The 23,740-nt window shown below is 35.3% G+C and overlaps 3 protein-coding genes across 3 annotated transcripts; 1 reads left to right on the forward strand and 2 right to left on the reverse strand.

Annotated features, from left to right (window-relative positions):
• The first annotated feature begins 1,901 nt into the window (after positions 1-1,901).
• LOC116136094 (protein SAWADEE HOMEODOMAIN HOMOLOG 1-like) lies at positions 1,902-5,726 on the forward strand. The gene is made up of 9 exons (XM_031421807.1): positions 1,902-2,227; positions 2,889-2,974; positions 3,116-3,161; positions 3,314-3,455; positions 4,114-4,183; positions 4,732-4,783; positions 4,967-5,110; positions 5,217-5,336; positions 5,423-5,726. Exons 1-9 carry the CDS (start codon positions 2,171-2,173, stop codon positions 5,465-5,467), a joined length of 762 nt encoding a protein of 253 aa, XP_031277667.1. The 5' UTR covers positions 1,902-2,170; the 3' UTR covers positions 5,468-5,726.
• A 1,131-nt stretch (positions 5,727-6,857) lies between these two features.
• LOC116136095 (casein kinase 1-like protein HD16) lies at positions 6,858-13,818 on the reverse strand. Its single transcript, XM_031421810.1, is given in 17 exon segments — positions 6,858-7,084; positions 7,843-9,618; positions 9,745-9,933; positions 10,029-10,186; positions 10,270-10,360; positions 10,541-10,715; positions 10,803-10,945; positions 11,060-11,278; positions 11,336-11,483; positions 11,586-11,652; positions 11,785-11,879; positions 12,025-12,096; positions 12,204-12,259; positions 12,369-12,438; positions 12,546-12,619; positions 12,713-12,838; positions 13,164-13,818. Coding segments are annotated over 16 exon segments (2,154 nt in total). The 5' UTR covers positions 13,575-13,818; the 3' UTR covers positions 6,858-7,084; positions 7,843-9,558.
• Positions 13,819-15,561: 1,743 nt separating this feature from the next.
• Positions 15,562-16,122, reverse strand: LOC116136155. The gene has a single exon (XM_031421852.1). The coding sequence runs from the start codon at positions 16,120-16,122 to the stop codon at positions 15,562-15,564; it is 561 nt and encodes a 186-aa protein (XP_031277712.1).
• Between the last annotated feature and the right edge of the window lie 7,618 nt (positions 16,123-23,740).

Genomic DNA, 23,740 nt, shown 5'->3' on the forward strand with positions numbered 1-23,740 from the left:
AAGATCTTCGTTTCAAGAATTGAAATGGCAACAAGGCTCTCCCCAAACTTCCATTCTTTTTGTATCTCATAATTAGTACTATTATTATTATGCAAGCAAAGGCAGAGCATAAGATCACAGAACACATGACTTGCCATCAACATTATAATTGATTTTCTTCTCTTCTGTTTTCTCAGCCACTGATTTTCAGATTCATCCAATGGGCTCATCTTGTATTTTCAACTTTAATGATTACCACCACCGAGCTAGTTTATATGTACTCATACTAGAATTAATATTACTTCACAGTAAAAGTAAACCATTTTCATTGTTGTTGGTGAGTTCTCTTTTCTATTTATTATTAAAGAACGAATTTTTACCTCATCTTTGAGAAAAGAATTTGATAGTTGGTGTGTTGGTCAACGAAAAGGGTCCGGAGAAGGTGAAATTCTTTGAACACCGACTTGAATTGACAATTATATATCATGATTCATGTATGGTTGGACCTGGTCTTTTAGATCAAAATACAAGTTTTGACTAGGAACCCTGAACCACTTTCAGATTATGAATTATTTATTGCTGGCCTTCTCTTCAACAAAACAAGCTAGAAAAATCTATAATGCGTTTAGGTATTCCATTTTCACCAAACGAAAGTGAAGTCTTCTTCAATTCCATTTATTTTATTTGAACTTAATCAATTAAAGCTGGAGGACACAAACTGGTCAAGTAAATAGATTGATAATGTCAATTGTATTCAAAGTTATTTGTGTTTTATTCGGCCAATATTATTATTATTATTCCGTGCATATGAGTGCTCTTAAATCTTCATTAAATATAGATCATTATCAGAAAGTCGACCTTGGTGGCTCCAGGCTTCAAATCTTCATGAAGACAATCCCCAAGAGAAATTCTTGGTTTTTGATTAAACCAAACAGGAACCGGTCAATATTTTGATCATCTGATCTGGGTGCCATATTTTCTAGAGACTTTTCAATGACTTTTATGCAGAAATATGTATCAAACATGAATCATCAAGAAGGAATAAGCGAGTGCGTTGCTGTTGTTATTTACATATGAAAAGAAAAAAAGAAAAAAAAAAACTTTTGACTGTTTGCCTATTTCTTCTAGATGTATTATTGAAATTTAATGAAACCCAATATTCAAAGTCTTTGATGACACCTCATTGGGTACGTAAACAAAACAATACAATTGGAGTATCAAATTTAGGGTTGATAGATGGGAGTGAAAAAGAAGAAACAAACCGGTTGGTCTGACACTTAAAGAGGTTTATTTCATTTTTTAAGTTTCTTGGTTTAAATTTTAGGGTTACCTATCATAATAATATTATGATTTACCTGGTCCTTTAGGCTTGTAAGGTGTTTAATGAATTCCGAAAATTAGTTGTAATACACACAAACTGGTCTGTACATCCTGATTATAAAAAAAAAAAAAAAGGAAAAACATTAAATTCAATGAAGCTATTATTATGTCCTATGAAGTAGAAGAACAAACAAAGAAACAGAGGATGGAGCCATGTGAAGAACAAAGTAAGTAGATCATGCAAATTATTATTATTGATACTTCAGAGAATGACAAACTTATAGTACAACAATTATACATATAGATGAACCCACCCAGTTGGTTATATTATTAAACATATTCTGACAACATTATACTAAAAATAAAAAAGAATGAATCAATAATTTATTGTGCAATTACTAGTTGTAAAGCACGATAGAACCTTAGGCTCTAGCCGTAGAAAGGTTTGACGGCAGCCCAAAGTCTGAAACCCGTGGCCTGCCCCAGTTCCTGGCACCTGAATTCTATCAAGTCTAGCCAAGCAAGCTATATAACCCAAAAGAGATAAAACGACACCACTTTGTTTTTTGTTCTTTATTTTATTTATTAAACCATAAATATAGAGTACCATAAAACCCAAAACAAGAAAAAACGAGAACGCACACACAAAGGGCGCCTAAAAACCATTCTCTTCAAGCTTAATACTTAATCTGTTTGTCTGAACCTAAAAGGCTCTAATTTCTAGGGTTTCCCAATTCAATCACGTTACTACAAACTCAGTCCTCAGACATTCTTCAATCATTTGTATGCCCAAAAAAAATGTAATTTAATTTCAGAATTTTATAAAATAAATAAATAGTTAGGGTTTTTCTATTTCGTGGTTGTAGTGTTTATGGATCGTCTCCGACCTAGACAGAGGCCGGTGTTTACTGGCTTCACTGAACCTGAGGTAACAATTCGTGTTGCTCTCTCAGTGTCATTTCCTTATCTGGATTTTGATCAATTCTTTCAATTATGCACAATGCGAGTTATTATAAGTTAATGTAGGCTTAATTCTTCGTGACAATGTGATGGCTATTGTTTAATCATTTTAGAATATGACATTTTTTTTTGTTTGATTGAAATTTATTCATTTTATCATTAAGCATTGTGATATGTGATATTGGCTGTTAATGTTTGCTCAGTTTCTTAGTGGGTCTGGGAATTTTTTGGACGGCATTGTCAATTTATTTTAGAATGAAAAGCTTTGTGGGTTTGTGATTGTGACGCTTTCTACTTGGGAGTTGCATTAACTGTAACATAATAATGTTGACAATTCCTTTGATGTTTAAGATTTATATCAATGTTCTAATTCTCTTGGGTTTGGTTCAATTGTGTGTAGTATGATGCATTTGTATATTTACTTCAAATTCGTGTTTCTTTTAACGTTTTAATACTTTTAAGAGTTTATATTTTGAAATGTGTCCATGCTGTTCTATGAGAAGACTTACTTCACAATCTTTAGTTGGAATTCTCATCTTAATTGTCGAAATTTCTGTCATTTCATTCGTGATAATGCTTTATGATAAATGCCACAGTTAATCTGATTTTGCCTTCTTTCTATCATACAGGTTGAGAAAATGGAGAAATTGTTGGTAGAATCAAAAGAAGAGTTGCTTAGCAAGGAATTTTGTCAAAAAGTTGCAAAAAGTTTTAAGTGAGTGATTCTTCATATATATCCCTTTTTTTCTTTTTTGAGTCTAATTAATTGGTTACGAATTAAAATGCATATATAACCTTGTAGGAATAGCATATATCAGAATTAACTCCTTTATTTTGGTCTATCATGTCTTTGCAGTATCTCAGCTGGTCGTGCAGGGAAACCTATTATTAAGTGGACACTGGTACTGACATTTTTGCTAAAATATCTTCTTTGCTTATTCACACTAATGTCTTGATATCTTCATTGTTGGTCTTACTGGCCCTGCTATTCTAATTGTAATATAATCTTATATTTAACTGTTTTGTAATTGGCCTAATATAATGATTGCCTTAGGTGCATAGTTGGTTCAAAAGTAGGCAACAAGACAACCCATCTAAAATTGCTTCTTCAGCTAATGTGCCCAAAAAAAAAGTATTGTTTGTACCAGAAGCTTGCCCTCCAACTAAGGAGCGTGAAAGTTCACAAGAACCTAGAGGTGCTTTTCTAGATATGATTATGAAACTTTTGGACATTGGAGTCAAGGTTCATAACTACACATTTCTTAATAGTTTCTAATATTAGTTGTATGCGTACTTACATTCAGTTTTTCAATAGAATTCTATTCCATTCATTTTGCAAATGTATAACCAAATTTGTTAAAAAAAATTTGTAGACTTATTGTTCATAAAATTATCTTGAAATGTTATATGGTAGAGCATCATCTTAAATCTGCAGCATTTTGATTTGCCATGTTCATAATATTTGGATTTTCATTGTTGTACATGTGTGCTGTTGGAAAGAAATCATTACATCTGTCTAGGTTGTTGAGATAAATGCAGATTGTCTTTAACAATAATAATTGTAAGTGAGAAAGAAGAGGATTATAACTTGCTTTTGTTAGTATAGGTTCCTAATTAACTAAGGAAAGAGAACTCTTGCTCTCCAGAGACCTCTACTCGTTTTGTCTAGTTCACCCTTTCTTTAATTTTTACATTTGCACCAGCTTAATTTATGAGTTTGATAAATATTTAGCTTCCTTACTTGCTGTTTATTGCCAACTTGCGAATGGTTCTTGACTGGATTACTCTAACTATTCACTGGAGATTTCATTTACTGATTGCTACTATGTACATTATACTTCTAATTTTTTTCAGAAGCAGGAGAAAAGCTCTCAGATTTATCAGAATTGGAATTTGAGGCTAGGTCATCAAAAGACGGGGCATGGTAAGCATAAAAATATTAAGCAAGAGGGTTTAAGTCATTACTTAAATGTTTGGATGCATCTGGGCTTGAAACCTATTGTTGCCTATTGGTATTAGTATATCTTAAGGTGAAAGCATGAAATTGTAGTTCACAATAGCATGTTGATGCATAAGCATTATGTTTATGTTTGAAAATATGAAAATGAATAGGAAATATAGAAGAGGAAGTAGAGAAATAAATGATAGTATACCTGGAAGTACATTATCTGGGCGCTTTAACCTTGACGATGCTACCCAAGATGCCAAAAAGATGGCTAATGCATTGTCTCTGGAGTTCCGCTCTTTTTACTTTAGATATTTTATTTCTCCTCGGGATTCTTAAATTGTGCACCTATCATCAGCAGCAACTGCATTTAATTGCCAGCCTGCCAATATTTTTTTTGGGTAGCTTGCTTGCTTGCTTCATTCAAGTTCATAACTTTTCATAAAATTCCAAAAGAAGTACATAATCTATGGATTGCTTTGTCATCTTTGGAGCTTGATCTTTGTATAATTATTTTGACTTTGCAGGTATGACGTTGAGATGTTTCTTGCTCACAGATTTATTAGTTCTGGCGAAGCTGTAAGTATTAGATCATAATATGTTGCTGTCCCTTTTGGATTACTGTTGCTTTTATTTTTGCATAATGTTAAAATTTATCATAAGTGACTGTAGTTTGATCTTTTATCAAGGGGTTATATTGACAATAACTTAAGTTTTTTTTTTTTCAATATATTCAATTGATCAATTTTGCCTTTTTTAAAGGAAGTTTGTGTCAGATTTGTTGGATTTGGGGCTGAAGAAGATGAATGGGTTAATGTAAAAAAGGCAGTGCGAGAGCGATCTGTTCCCCTGGAGCATTCAGATTGTCATAAGTTGAAGGGTGGAGATCTTGTTCTCTGCTTTCAGGTGATTTTGAATGCATTGATACCCATGAATACTACGTGAAAGCTTTTTCTTTTTTCCCCAATATTTCGCAATACATCTGATGTCTGGCAATGTGGTTGAGTTTTAGGAGAGGAGAGATCAAGCAATATATTATGATGCACACATTGTAGAAATTCAAAGAAGAATGCATGATATAAGAGGTTGCAGATGCCTATTTTTAATCCGATATAATCATGACAACACTGAGGTAAGAATTCCTTTAACATTTCTAGCCCTTAATTTCAATGGTTGCACCCACTTTGCTAGTCTTTTTCAATGTTTTCCATTTACCAGGAAAGAGTTCGTTTGAGGAGGTTATGTACAAGGCCTACATTTTAGACCACTTCTGCAATGTTTCGTGTGAATCTACAGCTTGATGGTTTTTATACAACATATGACGATGATTTGAAAATATAATCATTAGATAGTTTTCTTATAGTTGTAGTGCAATTATTTTCTTGGATGAATAATTATTATCATTAGATTTAATAAATTTTAAGACATAATTGATAACTATCAAAGAATCAGATGGTTTCACCACCATTCTGAAACTCAAGCTACGGTAGAGTATTTATTCACTCTTGTATTAGTATATCCCATGTTTAGCAATACCATTTGCCTCTAGGCCGAGCAAATCAAAGAAAAAAAATACATTAAAATGCTCGTATAAAAGCCTGATTGTTCCTTGACAAAATTAAAATGGTAATTGAAATTTTGATTTGCAATATTTAAATAAAAAGAAGCTCCAACGACATGCTTTACTTATACCCAAGTATTAACCCATTTGACATATTTTCAAGGGTTTATTTTATTTTGCCTAACTATAAGAACACTTAGAATTAAATTCATCCGCTTAGTTAAGAAAGCATCAAAAACCCCCTTAAAAATATTAAACCCATTACAAAACTCTCAAAAAACCCCTAATAGAAGATAAACTTTCTGAAGGGAGTGGCGATCTCAAGAGGAGAAATGAAATGAACTCCATTTTTCAATGCATAAACGACAATCATTCCAATAAAAGCTTTATTTGCTAAAATAACATGTTAAATATTCATAACCCAGATCTCCATGAAGCAAAGAAGCATCTGCCGTATCAACTAAAGCTCTGAAACAATCAATGGATCACTTAATGGTCAAAGAGGAATGAAGCTCAACATGAGTTCTTGTGTTCGAGACTCTTAGACACTAATAAAGATGATTACTAAAAGGATTTATTTGACCAATCACTTCAAAGTCTCAGAGAATTAGTTCAGATGTCACAAACTGACCATATATCCCAATCACCCAAAAAAAAGAATCCCTAAAACTGCAAATTCTGCTCAATGCAAGTGATGAAAATATTAAATAAAAAATAACTTCAAGACCTCAGAAAATTAGTTAAGGTGTCAAAAGTGCCACAAACTGGCCGTACACCCCGATCACCCAAAAAAAAAAAAAAAAAGAAAACTGCAAACTCTGCACAGTGTGAGTGGTAAATATATTACCAAAAAAAAAACCAAGGCAGGTGGAACTATAGCATTTCATTTTGGAAAAAGGTAGCCAGTCACGCGTATTCAACTTTCAAGTTAGCCTACACAGCAACTAAAACAAATAATTTGCTCATGCAGGTTACAAACTCACTGAACACTGTTAACCTAAATGCCACATCATAGTGGATTAGATTTCATCCATAGCTCCATGTTAACCTATTCTATACAATGTGAACGGTAACCCTAGAGATCCTTAACTGTGCCATTTCTAATTGTAAGTTCAACTTCAATAAAAAAAAAATTTAGCAAACCATAGAAGTTTTCATGTTCAACAATTCTAAAATTATAACGAATATCTTCCCTTCGCTAACTCATACTGAAACCGCGAAAAATATCATGAGCAAGGTCCAGTTAGTCGGGTACTTCAGCATCTGTATGGGGTGCTCCAAGCAAAAAGAATGTTGCCATTATTTGCCACTCTATAGACCTGCAACTCAGCGAGGAAAATAGGGCACTAATTTAAGCTATACTTTGAATAAAATGAAAAACACTAGTTATGGAGTAACCAGAATAGGTATCAGACTAAGTATGCGAACATGTAATTACTACTCTTACAAAATAAACATTAGTTCTGACTTACCAGAATCGGTGTCAGACTAAGTATGCGAACATGTAATTACTACTCTTACAAAATAAACCTTTGTTCTGACTTTCAGTGGTATGAAAGACACATGCCCTTATTCCGTGGCTTGTGCATACCCAAAGGCAATGTTACCCCATTCTAGGAAAAATGTTAAACCCTAAGAGTATATAATAACTAGAAGAATTTGCACTTTGCCATCTCATCGGTTAAGAGTTCTTTCCAACATGACAGTGCAAAAGGCGCAGAAGAAATGAAAAAAAGAACAAGGTGTTCTCTCAACATCTTCATCACACTAAACGGCTCTGATGCACAGAAGTTTAGGCAAACAATCCTAAGAAGTTGAAAGTTTAAATCAATAGATTTTTGCATTTATTAAAAGATAAATTCAGTATTGGAAAATTCATGTTTTCCTTAAAAAATGAACATAAATTTTTTCATACTATCATGTTATGGAGACTGAATTACGCAGACAATTAATCATAAATATGGTAGTAGTGAAAATAATTCAAATGTAACTAGAAAGGCATAATTCGGAATTTAGTAAACACAGAAAACGGGAGTCTCAGAAAAGATAATAACATATATTGAAGTTTGCATTTTACCCATAAAGGATGAGGCAAAATCAGTCCAATACTCAAGAGTTAGGAGATGGCTCACACTTTCTTCCATAGCTCATTAGACCATCATGGATAGTCTATTTTAATCAGCACAGGTTATCAATATAGACCCATTCAAATTCCATATGATGTCTAAGCAAACCCCGAGTATGATCACATTTTCCTTCTGATTCTGTGTCCACAGTCCACACCACATGAAATAACACAGAACACGCAGCTATGGACTGGATGAACCCACTGTTAAAGCACTGCAGAGACAAAGGAAAAGGCTGGAGCTTACCATGGTAGCAGAGTGAGTTTCAAGCTTCCCCTGAATATATAAAAATAGTAATAAATAAAGTTAACCACAATGAAGTTACTACTCAACAAGAAAAAGTACACATCGAGAAAATGTTACATTTTGCAATTCAGAAAAAGTACAACTTAGATTCAAGTCAGAAACTTTAAATGAAACTTCCCAACAATCATCCCAGGGCTTACCGACTTGACTTCTGTTTGGTTAGTTGGTACCTCAAATTTTTACATGGGTGTTAAGAGGCCTTGCATACGGTGTCTGCTTCCAAGATCTTGACCAATATTGATAACTAGTACTAGATAAAACACAGAAACACTAGTGGGAAAACATAGTCAAGCCTTTTTATGCAAACAACATTAGACAAACAACCAGCAAATGGAGAAAAACTGGCTAACCACATTCTAAAACTGGACAGGAGACTCAGAGTGTGGTCTAGAAAAAGCCAAACTTGTTTAATCTAACACAATACAAGCTTATAGCGACTATTCTGACAAAAAAATTATCACATGCTTACACCAAGAAACCCAGAAGCCAACGCAGTAAATAATCAATGATTGAACATCTTTAAGTACACTAACTTTCTCCATGAAGAGGCTTACCCCCAAGAAATTTGCAGTTTTTTCGAAGAACAATGACCTTCAGCTTATACGATTTATGAGGAATGAATTATACAAAAAAGAAAAAATGCACAGGTGAAAAGGTCTGCACTTAGGAGAGAAGGGGAATTGAGGATGGGACTACATCAATAGCATGTTTGTGCAATTAAACAAGAGTTCCATTTATTCAGACAGATCATGAAACAAAAACACTCTGTAAACTTGACGTTAATGCAGATATATGCATAAAATTATAACATAGAAATTGATAATAATAAGCCATTACAAAGTGTTGCTTCAAAGTATACAAAATAGAAGACATTCTCTCTGTCTTTCAGGTCAAATTGAGACACCCCATAACCAAGCCCAAAAACAAGGGAAAAAGAAATGACTACAGACTGAATGACTGTAGTGTCTAGAACACACTGCAAATCATTGTTGCAGGTTCACAACATACCATTAATAATGAAAAACCTGTGCACATGCCTTCAATCAATCAAGTAATTATTGTTCAAAACTATACAAATATGTAGAATTACCGATCCAAATGGCCGTGAGATATCTAACATGGGCACATAAGCATTTCAACACCATTGAAAGACAGTGCACAGGTGATTGTACTAGATGCTACATGATGGTGACAATAAAGTATAAATTTTGCATACATCAACTCCCATTGCGGTGATCAGTCAACTTGGCTACAGTGGATCTTAGCTTCTTAAAAGGGGTACTGGATAGTGACTGCTGTTTGCAGTTATACACGTGCACAAACAGCCAAAATGTGTGGCATTCCAACAAAACTTTGATGGTTCATGAAACAGTTCGACCATAGCAAACGGATGCAATATATAGATTCTTTGCCCATTTCTCCTGCAAAAGAAGCCTTGTGTGAGTAGTTGTGCTTCTAGAAAGAAATTTGAGTATTGAAAAAAGCAAAGAGATAGAAAATAGCTCAACATAATTATGTAAAGTAAACAATGAATTTGAATGGTCCACCTTAACATGAGTACTAGGAAAAGCAGAAGTCCGTAGAGTCTCTTGAGTTTCATCGGCTGGCTTTCGTCTTGGAACACTAAGAACAAAAGCAGCCTGGTCCCAAGTCGCTGCAGTTGATGTGATACGGTAACCACTATCCCACCTCCGATGAATACCTTCACTAGGATACAGAAAATCTAGTTCCACAACCTGCAGTTAAGAGCAAAAGAATGTTATATCAGACATCTTTCTAGCCACCACAATGCGTTCAGCTTGTGAAGACAGTTGCAAATCCCAAAAGAGACCTGGTCAGAAAATCCTGCACCGCGAGACATAACAATTGCCCATCTACTTCCAGCTGTGGCCATAGCAGTGACATAAAAACCCTCCCTCCATTTTTTATTGATCCACTTAAACGGAAACGAATCACTGACTTTGTAGGATTGCTGCAAATACTGGGTCCCTATACAAAAAAGAAGAACAAAATCTTAGTAAGGAATAAAAAATATTTTGAGTCACATTAACTTCACCAATAGCGAAACTAACCTTTAGACATTACAACCAATGAGCTACCATTATTAGCTCCTGCTATTGCACTGATGTAGTAGTTTTTCTCCCATTGCTCCATAATCCATTCCTTCAAGATATGAACAAAGTCACAAGGTTTTTGTTTATAACAAAATGCTGAAGATTTGATATGACTAGCATTTAATGGAACACAAGCATAACCACCCTCATCGCTTTGTAAAAAATGCAAGATGCAATACACATCCCTAAAGATTAAAAATAACTAGAATTTATATGGAACACAAGCAACCTTGTGAAGGAAGTAGGGTGAGAGTTCATAAACTTGAGCAGTGAAGCCGGTGCCTGCATCCATAATTAAAGCCCACAGATTTGAACACGAAGCCACGCTACTGATAAATAGCCCATCTTCATTTCCTTTCTCTATATGTTGGGAGAGCCTCCCATCAGCTACATTATAATGATATCTACACAGAAGCAGGGGGAAATCATCAGTTTTCTTTACCCCTCTATCACTAACTTGAAGAACTTGAGAGTTGACTTCAAGTAAATACCTTTGCTTCATAGGCCGACGAGCATTATAAACACTAATCCATTGTGTTGCAGGCATCCCCATGCGAACCTTCTTCTTTGGCTGTTCATCTTCTTCGTCCTCAATTGTCAGTCGTCCTCTCTTATGTCCTACCTGATATATAAGCTTCACGGCACAAATATATACATCAAATAAAATCCAAATCAAGACAAAAAAGAAAAATATTTATAAAAAAGAAGAAGCTCATTAGTCAGAGAAAGACAGATGCAATCAAACTACCTTCTGTGCACCATCAGTGTTTATTGGCCGAATATCTGGATTTGGACCAACAATTCCATCGAAAAGGGAGATATATTTTGCATAATTGGGTTCCTCATCAAACTTCAAATTCACCACATACTCAACAAACTGCCGAAAAGGCTGAGGGCAAAAGCAACACAAAGTTTCTGCGGAAGTGGCCATCTTCTTCTTGCACACAAGGAATCCTTTACTTTCCCCCTAGAAGAAAACACTTGATTGGAGTGACATACAAATTAATCAAAGCATAACACCAACAATTTAGAAATTGCAAACCTGATATCCTTGCCAAGGAAGTCGGCCGCGAAGAAGAAAAATGAGCGTGTATGCAAGAGACTCTAGGTCATCTCTCCTGCTACCAGTTCTACCAAGATGAGCATGCACACTAGCATAGCGCACTGTTCCTCTGCACCACAGAAATCAGAATGCACCAGTAAATCATGGTCAATAAAACAACATTTAAGAAACCTAAGCTGTAACTATTATATGAAAACAGATTCAATATTACCTGAAAACATCTGGACGTTGGTCATATTCAACATGTTGGCCAGTTGAACTATCTCGCCACCTTGTAGCTGTAACACAAAACAGACAACAAGATGATACATTGTTAGGTGTACATCTATAACATAACACAGACGACAATATGAAACATCATTAAGTATACAACATTCTGCACGAAGAAGACAGTATCTGTCACATCTTACCTAGCCCAAGGTCAACAAGAAAAAGCTTTTTCTTGTCAGGAGTTCCTGGGGGACCAAGCAAAAAGTTCTCAGGTTTTACATCCCCATGCACATATCTGGCAAAGATAAAAACTGTAACATCATATTCAAAGCACCAATACACAGCAACAATAGGTTGTAAAAGAATGGACCATCACCGATCTTAATTGGGCATTAATGGATAAACTGAAAGAAATATCATAAACTAATAAGAATTATCACCCTCTAGAGTGCATCTTCTCTAAAATGGAGATTGCTTCAATAGCAATACATGCAACCATTTCAATTGACATCCTGAATAGAAAAGCAGAAGTAAAACATTAGATCAGGATTAAGTGGCCCACTCAGTGAATAGTTTTGGATTGAATAACATTCTGCTATCAGTTTTAAAAAGAACTTACGTATGTGAATTGTTATTCCAAACATCCCATAAACTAGGTCCAAGCATATCCATAACCTGTATGCAATATTGGATTATAGTATGAAATCATTCCACATGCATAAAAATAAAATTAAAATAAAGCCTCTTGGTCTCATAATAGGACAGTATTAAAGCAAGGACATACCATGACATAGTAGTCACCTTGCCGGCCCTTGAAATGAACTCGTGGCACACCATGACTGCCACCAAGTGCACTGTTTAAACAGCAAAAAAAGTGAAAGTTTATCCTCGCATGTAATTTTTACAATAATTACACAATACATGGAAAAGAATACAAAACAAGATAAAACAGAAGTCTCACTTGTAAACTTGCCACTCATAAGGCGGTCCATAATTACACCCTTTACTACTTCTATGCTCAAATTTTAAGGCTACCTAGAAATTCACAGAGAAAATGTAAGTGCATTGCTCTTGTAATTCAAAACAAAACGAAACAAAACAAAAGCAATATTAGCAATCATGTCACACCTCTAAAGCTCCTGGGCCAGTTCTCTCAGTTGTTGGACTAATCCGCCGACCAACATACACTTGCCCAAAGCCTCCTTTCCCCAGTTTTCTTTCTATTCTGTACATTGGGGAACCGCCAACCTGGACCTGTTCTCATGAATCAAAGTATTAGAACACCATAATGACAGCCCAATCTTTTCAGTTCTCCATAATTCCTAATTGCTATGACTTATCTTCACAATGCATTTTACTTCTCAGCATAAAAATATTTGAAAGAAATAATAATAAGATTTTTTTAATAATATTCATTATTCATATATATTAATTACCGCTAAAATTCCAAAGCAACACAAAACACGACTAAAACAAAATGAAAATGAAAATCGTTATTTTCCACCATTTTCACAACATTTCTACCAACCATCCAAATAAGATTAACAAAAATGTTTAGAAAGTGGATGAAATTGTTAACCTTCTCGGGAAGAGGAGCTGTGCTTCCTTCGTCCTCAGCTCCGGCACCCTTATCTGCGCTACGGCCACCGCTGTCGTAGTCATCCATCTTTTTCTCAGCAACTTCTTCTACCAAAACCCTAACCTTTTCGTTGTCCTTCAACGGCGTTGTTTCCTGAACGTTCACAATATTATTATTACCGTTCTTCTTGTCATCAACAGCGACGATCGTCCTGCGTTTCGTCTTATTCTGTACGGTTCTCCTTTGTTGTCGAGTTCGAACAGTCAACTTCTTCCTGTTATTATTATTGTTATCGTTAATATTATTGTCGAAGTGAGGTTGTTGGCTTGGAGCAATTAGTTCTGGATTCGGGTTCGGGTTTTGGTTGATGGAGGCCCGATATCTGCGAGCTCGGCTGCTCAGTTCAGGCATCGTATGGACTTAGTTCATCCATGAAGGAGAAGATTCACGAAACTTCTAGAATCATCGTCCAGATTCGATTCAGTGGTCCGGAAGATGACGACGACGACGCCGCGTTTGCTTTTACAGAGATGCGAATGAGAATGGAGAGAAAAAATTAGGGTTTTGAGAGTAAAATTTTGGAGATCTGTGGAGGGAAATGAAAAGAAAGAGATTCTATTAGCCCACACACAGAGATGAGAGAGTTTTTTTTTTGGGTTTTTTTTTTTTTTTTTTTTAAATTTGAGTGCAGGATGTATGTAAAAAGTCACACTTTAATTTTCCAATAATGTATTTTAATTAAGTTTAGTGATGATAATAATTTAATTAATATTTAAATAATCCCATTCTATAAATAAACTTGTGAGGATCAATGTAAATCCAATAGACATAGCATAAACAAAAGAAAGACTTGGTTGGCGAAATGCCAAATTTCCCTCGGTAGTTATATTATATTATAAAATATGTGCATGCAAAGGTAGGGTAAAAGACGGTGCACGGTGACTAATACTACACCAAACAACATTTTTTTTACAATTTTTTTTTTTTTTATAATCAAGATGTAATAATTCGTAATTAATTAATGAAATTCATATGAGATTCATGTGAGACTCGTTGGTATAATATTATTCTACACGGATAAACGTGTGTTGGAAAATGATGATTAATTTTGGCTTTTATTTTTATTGAGAATGAAGAAAAGTAAAAAATGTCAAAACAAATTATTTGAAATTTTGGAGAAACTGTTTAAACCAACTTTGAACATATGAAAAATTCCATTTGAAGCAAGCAGCCATTAACAATCTATATTAGGTTTAGATTTTGGTATGATGGGTTGGCTATTTGGGAGATGACACGTTATGGGGAATAAAAGGAACTTTATGGTAAGGGCTAATGGTAGAATTTATCCTCCAGCCATATAAAGTGTTACAACTTTCAAAAACAAACCAAATTGATAAAGATGTATGTGAAGACGACGCATCCATTCTTGTATTTTTTTAGGATTCGTCGACCTTGGGACTTTAATTAGCAGAAAATCAGCTTCTAAATAAGTTTTTTTACATTAAAATTAGTGAAAATTGGAAAAGAAATTAGATGGTAGATGGCATATCAAAGCAACATGAATACATGTTTATCATGCGGCTGGTAATTTGTATCCAATTGAGCCTAATTAAAAAAAAAAGAAAAAAAAAAAGTAGGGATTAGGTGAAAATGGTTTCCAATATTTGGCTTGGAAACTAGAGTATTTTTCTCAATAAAAATGAGTTTATAATAAAGATGCATACTTCCTGAATCAGAGTCAACAGAATTTGTCTGCATCTATCAGTCTTTGATCCAAGCCATAACAGGCTCTTTCCAAGTCCCCACCACACGAAACATTTTTGAAAAGGATAACTCAACCCAATTCTCTAACTGAGGCATCCCACTTCATCATCTCAACCCAAAGTTCGTTTATGGGCTTCAGCCCAAACATTGGCATCGAGGACCCAAATCTAAACAATCCCCAGTTTTAATATATCATTTGTTCATTTTTTTTGGTGTGCTTAAAATAGATCCATATGATGGATCAAACCAAACCAAACCAACCCTATAAATATTAAAGCCATATCGGACCAAATTATAGCGCGATGTCTGGGTTCTGTCATAATCTTAAGGGATTTGACTCATGGGATCCAATTCACTAATTTGAAACATAATCATTTACAATGAGTTTATCATTATGTACATATAGGTGGAGGAACCACGGCCTGGCAGCCTGACTTATCCAGTGAACAACAACTCACTCTGTATCAGCCTGGGCTCGACCTATTAAGTTGTGTCACCGGTGTCACTGTAAATGAGCCCACAAGAGATATGTGCTTCTCCAGCTCAATTCAAAATCACTGCTTCTTTACTCCCGTTACCGCTTTATTGACATCACAGAAGACAAAGCTGATACGTACGTGGTCGACATGCCACGTCATCCATGTAGGTTAGCTGTTTTGCGGGTAGATTTCCATTTCTGCAACCTCAACTGCTTGTAAAACTTCTGGATAAACTCCTCAGCTTCCTTGTCCACGTGGCAGTCTCTGTCATCATCTTTCAACGGAAAGGGCGAGTCTCTGACCCTCACCCGGCGACTCACCGGTCCCACCAGAGGTGAAAACTCTGTCAAATCACACTCTGGAACTCCCACATCATCCTCACAAATGAGTGGCGGTGGCCGCGTTGCTGCGGCATGGTGTTTGCGATGATTGTACGGAAAAAATTGGGCTGTGCGCTTGCCGAAGTGCAGGTTGGGAATGTTGGGTGGAAAAGCTGGACTGTTACTGCAGCTGAACTCGTAGTCTCGAGGTGTTATGAAGGAAGCGTGCATGTCATGTGACCGGCAACTGAGTCTGAGGGTGGTATAATGGTGGATCATGAGATCGTTTAGAGCTTTCCCGACGATCTTGCCGCGTTGAACCAAGAGGTGGAGATCAACAAAAAGCTTGCTCTTTGTGACATCCTTTTGAACAATGAACAAAAGTAGACGCATCATTTTGCATAATTTGATAGGAATAACGGGTGGGTTTGGTTCCATTTTCATGAAACTTTGAGAGAGCGGTGAATACGGAGTAGCTTGCAGAGGAAAGAGTGACAACGAGAGGTATTTAAGGAGTGGAAAAGGTAGAGTGAAACCCCACAAGGCCACAACTAGAGAAAAATTTTAATTTCTTATTTTAAAATAACAAACTAAATTTAGTCATTGTTTTGTTTTGTGCTGTCTGTTTTTTGTTTGATATAATTTTTAATTTGTTTTTTAATTACATTATTTGTCATTTACCATGTGATTTTTGAGTTACGTACAGAAAAGTGCTTTAGTTTAATCCCTGGTGAAATATTAAATTCAGCGTTCAGGGTGAGGGCCCTGATTTTGATCGAATAGACAAATTTTAGTATACTTATATGATTATGGTTCTTCGGTTAGAAACTATGCAACTATTTTAGATATATTATTCAAGAGATTTTAAGTTTATTTTATTTTATTTTTTAATAAAGATGATCACTTAATAACTTTGTTGGCGTAAGCACCCTTGATTAAAAAAAAAAAAAAATTAAGAAACTTGGTTAACTTTAGAGTTTAGAGTACAAAGCATTAGTTAACTTTAGAGTCCAAAAATATTAGTTAAGGTACACCCAAGCATCCACCGTCAATAATATTATATACATATAGAAGGAATGTTGCCTGCATATGAATGTTGTAATCGTTGAGGTAGCCGAACAGGTTACCAAGTTATCATTGTCAATCCATAGTCTTTATTATTGCAAATTAAAAATGTAACGTGAAATTTGAAGGTGGTTAACTCGGGTGGGGTGTGGTTTTCTGTATTTTCCAAATTATATGTCGTTAAGCCGTTGAATCAATGTCCCTTAATTTCTTCCTAATAACTGACACATCTTTTTCAATGAGACCATACTAATTAATGAGCAATTGTAATATAGTTGTATTAGGTTGGCAGTAGCAATTAGACCTGGCAAAAGAGGGCCTATACCTGCAGGTCAACAGGTACCCGCACCTAATAGGCAAGTACGAGTATCCCTTTAAAATGCCCATTTCAAAGCTACCCGTACCTGGCCCTCCCGTGAAAATTGCGGGTGGGCTAGGTAATGCCCACGGGTACCGCACTTGAATTTAAAAACAAAAAAGCAATAATTATAATTCAAAATAAATGAATAATTAATCAAGTCAAAAGTCAAAACAAATTAACTAACCCTAACTCCCAAACTGGAAAAAAAAAATGCAACTTACATAGTCTCATTCTCTCAAACTCAATCTCAACTCTCTCGCGGAGTCACGCTCACAGCTCACTCACATTGACGCGAAACAACAGCAGCTCTCCACTCAATCTCATTCTCTCAAACTCAATCTCAACTCTCAATTCTCTCACGCTTATAGCTCACTCACTTTGACGAACGGTAGCTCCCAAACCTAGGTCGACGACAAAACAACAGCATCTCTCCTCTCACTCTCATTCTCTCTCAATCCGACGCCACCTCACTCGAACAACGGCGACTCTTACTCTCATTCTCTCAACAACAGCAACTCTCTCTCACGCCATCGGTAGCTCCTTTGTGCTTCCTTGTTGTATGAAAATGAGCAGCAACTCTCTCTTACGCCCAGTCATTCTCAGCGACAACTCTCTCTCATGCCATCGCTGCCTCACGCCTTCGTCGCAGCTCAATCTTCCAATCTCTGTTGCTGTCACGCCGACGCCATAGCCATCTAAGACTAAAAGTAAGGAATGTTGTTTACCTTGGCGATTGTTTGGACGTGATTTTGGGAGCAGTTGTGATCCTCTATGCTTCCTTGTTATATGAAAATGAGCAAGTTAAATATGTAGTTGTTTTCTGGGTGTCGATTTCTTGATAGCGTCTGCGCCATTTTTTGTCAAAAATATGGAAGTGTTTTCTCAATTGTATTAAAATTATTCAGGTTAGCGGTTGTATAGATAACTGTCTGTCATATTTGGAGATTATATTCATCTTGGATTTGTTAATATATTTTGCAAATTCAAAATCTATGTAGGAATGCAAATATGGAATCAAATTTATGTTTGTTTGTAGCCTATAGGCTATGTTTTGCCTTGCCTACCTGAGAGTTCAAATTAATTTAAATTATAAACTATATTAACTCTAAATGTTAGGTCTTCGATTTGCATGCCTAAATTGTAGCATGGGTTGATCTATTCTGAATATGTTAATTTTTAATAACTCAACATAGATGTAACTTATAACTACTGTTTTGTAGGTTAGTTTCATTTTAGAGTTCAGACAATACTGAGTTACAGTCTAAAATATGAATTATACCCAGGTTAGTTTGTCCCAAAACTTACTGTATTTAGTTTTTTGAGTTGAGTAGTGTTGACTGTTGAGTTGGGAAAATCCAGCCATTTGGTAGGGTTGGTTTGCTTGTAAAATATATGGGAGTGTTTTGTTTTTATTTTGGATGAATTGTTATGATTGGTTAATTAATTTAAATATAAATACTCTATTGTGTCCTTTAGATTGGCTTGGTATGGAGGAGTCTATAGACTTGTTTAATGAGGCGATAGAAACGGGTCGTAATGTAGCCGTATGTCAACCTCCTTCTAGTGGTAGTACTGTTTGTCCAAAAAAATGTAAAGTTTAAGATGTTTGGGGTCAATTTACAACATATATAGAAGAGAATGAGAATGTGAGGGCAAGGTGTTTGATTTGTAGTAAGTCTTATGCATATGATTTCCATTCATGGGACTAAGAATTTGAAGCGCTATATGGAAGGTTGTCCTAAACGTACCATTAGTATTGTAGATTAATGAATGGTGGATTGTGATACTAAATTGAGACGTTTGAAGATTTCTCAAGAGATTTATCATGAGAAGATGGCAATAGGAATCATAAAACATAATTACCCATATTCAATAGTGAAGCATGAAGGAACTCGGGATGTCCACATGTATTTGAATCATTAAGTTAAGCCTTATACTAGGAACACCGCTAAGGCATATTGCATAAAGATATATTATAGAGAGAAGGAAAAGATTAAGCTTGCTTTAGAGAGGGTTTTGGGTAGAATATGCTTGACTTTTGATATTTGGAGTTCTTGTACTACTGATGGGTACATTTCTTTAATGACTCACTATGTTGATGAGAATTAGGAGTTACAAAGTAAAATTCTTAATTTTTGCCATATTCCTCCTCCACACTCAGGGGCTTTTTTGTTAGAAATAGTGTATGATTTCTTAAAAGATTGGGGGATTGAAAAGAAAGTATTCTCTCTTACATTAGACAATGCAAGTAATAATGATAAGATGGAAGACCTTTTTAGGAGTCAACTTTGTCTGCAAAATGCTTTATTATGTGGTGGTTCTTTTTTTTATATGAGATGTTGTGCACATATCTTGAATCTTATAGTCCAAGAAGGGTTAAAGGTTAGTAGCATGGTGATAAGAGCTTGAAAATACACTTTTAGTTAGTGGTTTATGGGGATTAATTGTGGGAAATTAGGCTTAATTTGGTAAAGTTGCTTAATATTTTCATAATTACCTTTTACAAGATCACAGGTGTTTTTGAGTGTTTTTCAGGCTAATAGTGCTTAAATGTTATGGTCGGATGAGGAATCATGTTTTCAATGGAATGAGTGATGAGTGGAAACAAACGGATTAAGAATTGGAGTTGAATTGAAGAAGTTATGGAAGTTGAAATAAAGAGAAGATTGTAGATTACGTTCCAGCTTGAGCATACCTTGGTATTTTGAGAATATCTTGAGCTTTAGAACTCGTATTAAGATGATTCTTAGACCTTGGAAAGCTGATTCAAAGGGATACATTTCATCTGTTTACCACTTTTCCAAATTTCATCGTTATCGAGTTCAAAAATCACCATATTTGAAGAACAGTGGAATGATGCGGGAAGAATGCCAGTAGCTACTGTGCCGCGACACACTTTTTCCAGTAGCTATTGTCCCGTAGCACAGTGCCGGGGCACAATCACAGAACTTAAAAATCACCTATCCGTTTTTAGGTAGGAAAATGGGGTTAAGAGTCCTATCTCAAGGAGAATTGAAAGAAAATAAAACCCTAACCCTTGTGGGATATAAAGGGAGGTATTTTAGCATTATTTGGGGATTCTTGGGTGAGAAGAAATGGAGAAAAATATGCAGAGAAGAGAAGTAACAGAAGTTCTGGAGCTTTAATTCACAATCTAGAGAAGTTTTCCTTGTTCTTTTCTTATAAACTCATGATGATTATTTTAATAAAGATGATTGTTTCTTTCATGTTCATTATGAACTAAATTTATTCTCTAGGGTTAAGATGTAGCCCAATCTCTTGATTATGTATTGGTCTTTGATTGTTAATTTTTATTAAGAATTCTTCCTAAGTTTTACTATTATACCTAATGCTTTTGATTCTTAAGGGCCCAAAATTGAATGAACTAATGGACTAGGTTGATATCGAGAGATGATACTTAGTTGGTCTACGGTAGTACAACCATAAATTGAGCGAATGCTAGAGATAGGTTACCGCGACTTGTGAGGTTTTGGTAAACTCCATAAAGCGTAATGATTTCCAATTACTTAAATCTGATTAGAGATAATTCGGGTTAGTAATTAGAGGTTAATTTGATAATTGTTCGAGAGAAAGTTATTGAAAATTTAGGGAGTTTGACCTGTAAGAAGAGTTTAATAAAATTAGCATAAGTGATCGATACATATGAATAAGAGTTGGTGTGAAATCCATGCCATAGGTCTAATCATCTTGCTCTAAACCCAAAGATTTATTTTAGTTGCTTTCTTTTTAATTTCAATTGTTAATTTTATTTAATTTAGGTTTTCCTTGATAAAATTTGGATTGATCAAATAGTAATAGGATAGTTTAATTGGTAATTGATAATAGTAATTCCCTTGAGTTCGATATCCGTACTTATACACTTTATTACTTACACGATTTCGTACACTTGCGAAAATCTATAACACATGGTTTTACATAAGATTCGTGAAAGTGTGAGATATGTTAAAGGAAGTGAGGCTAAAAGAATCAAGTTTGGAGAATTTGCTAGACAAATTGGTGTGATAAGCTCAAAAGCATTGCGAATGGATGTTTCCACAAGATGGAATTCCACTTATTTAATGCTTGAAATTGCGTTAATATACCATCGTGTGTTTGTTCATTTGTCACTGATAGATCCCAATTATAAAAATTCTCATTCAGATGAAGAATGGGAATTGGGGGGGGGGGGGGGGGGGGGGGGGTGTTGGAGGGGGGGATAAGGATGAGGATTTGCAAGTTCTTGCAACCATTTTATGACATCACTACTCTTTTTTTAGGTTCCCAATACCCCACAACAAACTTGTACCTCAGAAATGTGTAGAGAGTTCAAGTGCATTTATACGAAGAGATGGAAAATGAGGATGAAGTTGTTAGTACAATGGTAAGTCATATGAAAGTAAAATTTGACAAATATTGAGATTCTCATAGCATTGTGTTGGCTATTACAACAATTCTGGACCCACGTTTCAAGTTTGAGTTTGTTCAGTTTTGCTGCATCAAGAAAGTTGGAGTTGGTCAAGGAGGAGTTGTATAAGCTTTTTGTCATTTATGAGGGTCTAAATTGCAATGAGGTTCCCACTAGTCCTTCGGTACCGACTAATAGTCCTAATATCCTTGGAGATGATATTTGTATAAGTCACTACTCCCTATATATTTTTATATTCTTGTGATTAATAAGGTTTTGTTTATTTTGTAATTTTGCTTTATTAAATTTAAATATTTAAATAGTGCAGGAATTTGACTACTAAAAGAGTGACTTTAGTGCTACTATGAAGTCCGAATTGAATACTTGTTTGGGAGAGGCAAGGTTTGATCGCATCAAATTTTGCAATCTGGATATCCTGGACCATTGGAAGAAAAATAGTGATTGATACCTGACACTTTCCATGATGGCCCGTGATGTGATGAGTGTACCAATAACAACTGTTGCTTCAGAGTCCAGTTTCAGTGTTGGTAGCAAAGTGTTCAGTAAATATCGAAGTTCACTTTTACTGAAGAATGCACAGTCTTTGATATGCACTAGGACATGGATTTCTGGATATGAAGTTAAAGGTAACATTTTAACTTATATTTCACATGTTTTAATATTTTAGTTTGTTAATATATTACGATAGTTAACTTATGTTTTGTTAATTATAGAAGATGAAATTGATGATGCTTAGCTTGTTATGCTATTAACCCAGTGCCAGCGGAGATGGAGATTAGAGAATCAAGGGCGGCTTCTAACATCGTCAATGTGTGATAAGACCTTGTTTGTTTAGTGTTTGGTTAAACAATTCTATATGTTTAATTGTTTAGTATTTACTATGTATGTATGTTGAATGTTGAACTATTCTATATGTTTAGTGTTTAGTGTTTACTATGTATGTATGTTGAATGTAGAACAGTTCTATATGTTTAGTGTTTAATAATTAGTAATTACTATATATGTTTAGTGTTTAGTGTTTACTAATTCTATACGGTGAAGTTTGATATAAATATGAAAAATATTGATAATGAATTATTGATGTTTGTTGAAATCTAATCAAATTTAATTCAATCATCCATTTATTTAATCAAATTAACCAAGTTATGAAAGCTTAATAAAGGATTTTTATACCAAGTTTATAAATCAATACAATTTACATCTTCAAGTATGCAATTTGAATAACAAAAAACAGTGAAAAAATTGCAATTTGAATAACAAAAACTTGTAAAAATAAAAAATAACTAAAAATGCCATTATATGCGGGTGATTGTGGGTCAACCCGTACCCGCATGGGCGGGTATGAATCACGCATATGTCAACCCGTAGAAAAATTCAACCTATGGACCCGTGCCCATTTTACCCATGCCTGGGTCTACCCGACCCGTACTCGCCTGACCTGCCCATTTGCCAGGTCTAGTAGTAGTTGTCCTGTCCTTCCATTCAGTTAAGAGTGAACGACATGTTCACACCCAAAGTTTAGCTAAACTCAGGGTTACCACCCCTAGTTTCATAAATTCCGTATTACTACCCTTAAATTATCACGGTTTATGATTTTTGGATTAGATAACAGTATAGATATTGTTATTACCAAACTACCCTTAAAAATAAATTAAAAACTATTTTTTAAACCCCAGATTTTTCAAGCTGATTTGGCCGTTTCCCGAAACCGGCGACTTTCCCCAACACCTCTGTCCATCCACCACCAAAACCTCACTCTCTTCCTGCGAATTCACCTGCCATCACCTCCGTCGTCGTCCCAACCTCATGTTTGGAGAAGTTTGGTTTGTTTGATTGTGGAGTTGATTTGATTGGTAGATTTTGGAGATCTTGAGGAATATTGATAATTAATTGTGTGTAGCTTTAAGAGGTCTAGATTGATTGTGAGTTATTGATGCAAATTTCTGGAATTTCTGCCATTCCTAGCTCATTCAAGTAGCTTTCTCGCCTAGACGCACACCAAGTGCTCGACGAAATGCCTCACCCACTGGGAGCAAAAGGAAGGCCGGTGGATGGCAAACGGTGAGTGAGGGGAGTTGATGTGGGGACGGTTTTTGAAGAGGGGAGAATGGGGGGGGGGGGGGGTCCAATAGAGGTAGTTGGGTTAATTTCCTATGAGTAAG

The sequence above is a fragment of the Pistacia vera genome, unplaced genomic scaffold (assembly GCF_008641045.1).
Source record: "Pistacia vera cultivar Batoury unplaced genomic scaffold, PisVer_v2 Contig31, whole genome shotgun sequence".
NCBI lineage: Eukaryota > Viridiplantae > Streptophyta > Magnoliopsida > Sapindales > Anacardiaceae > Pistacia > Pistacia vera.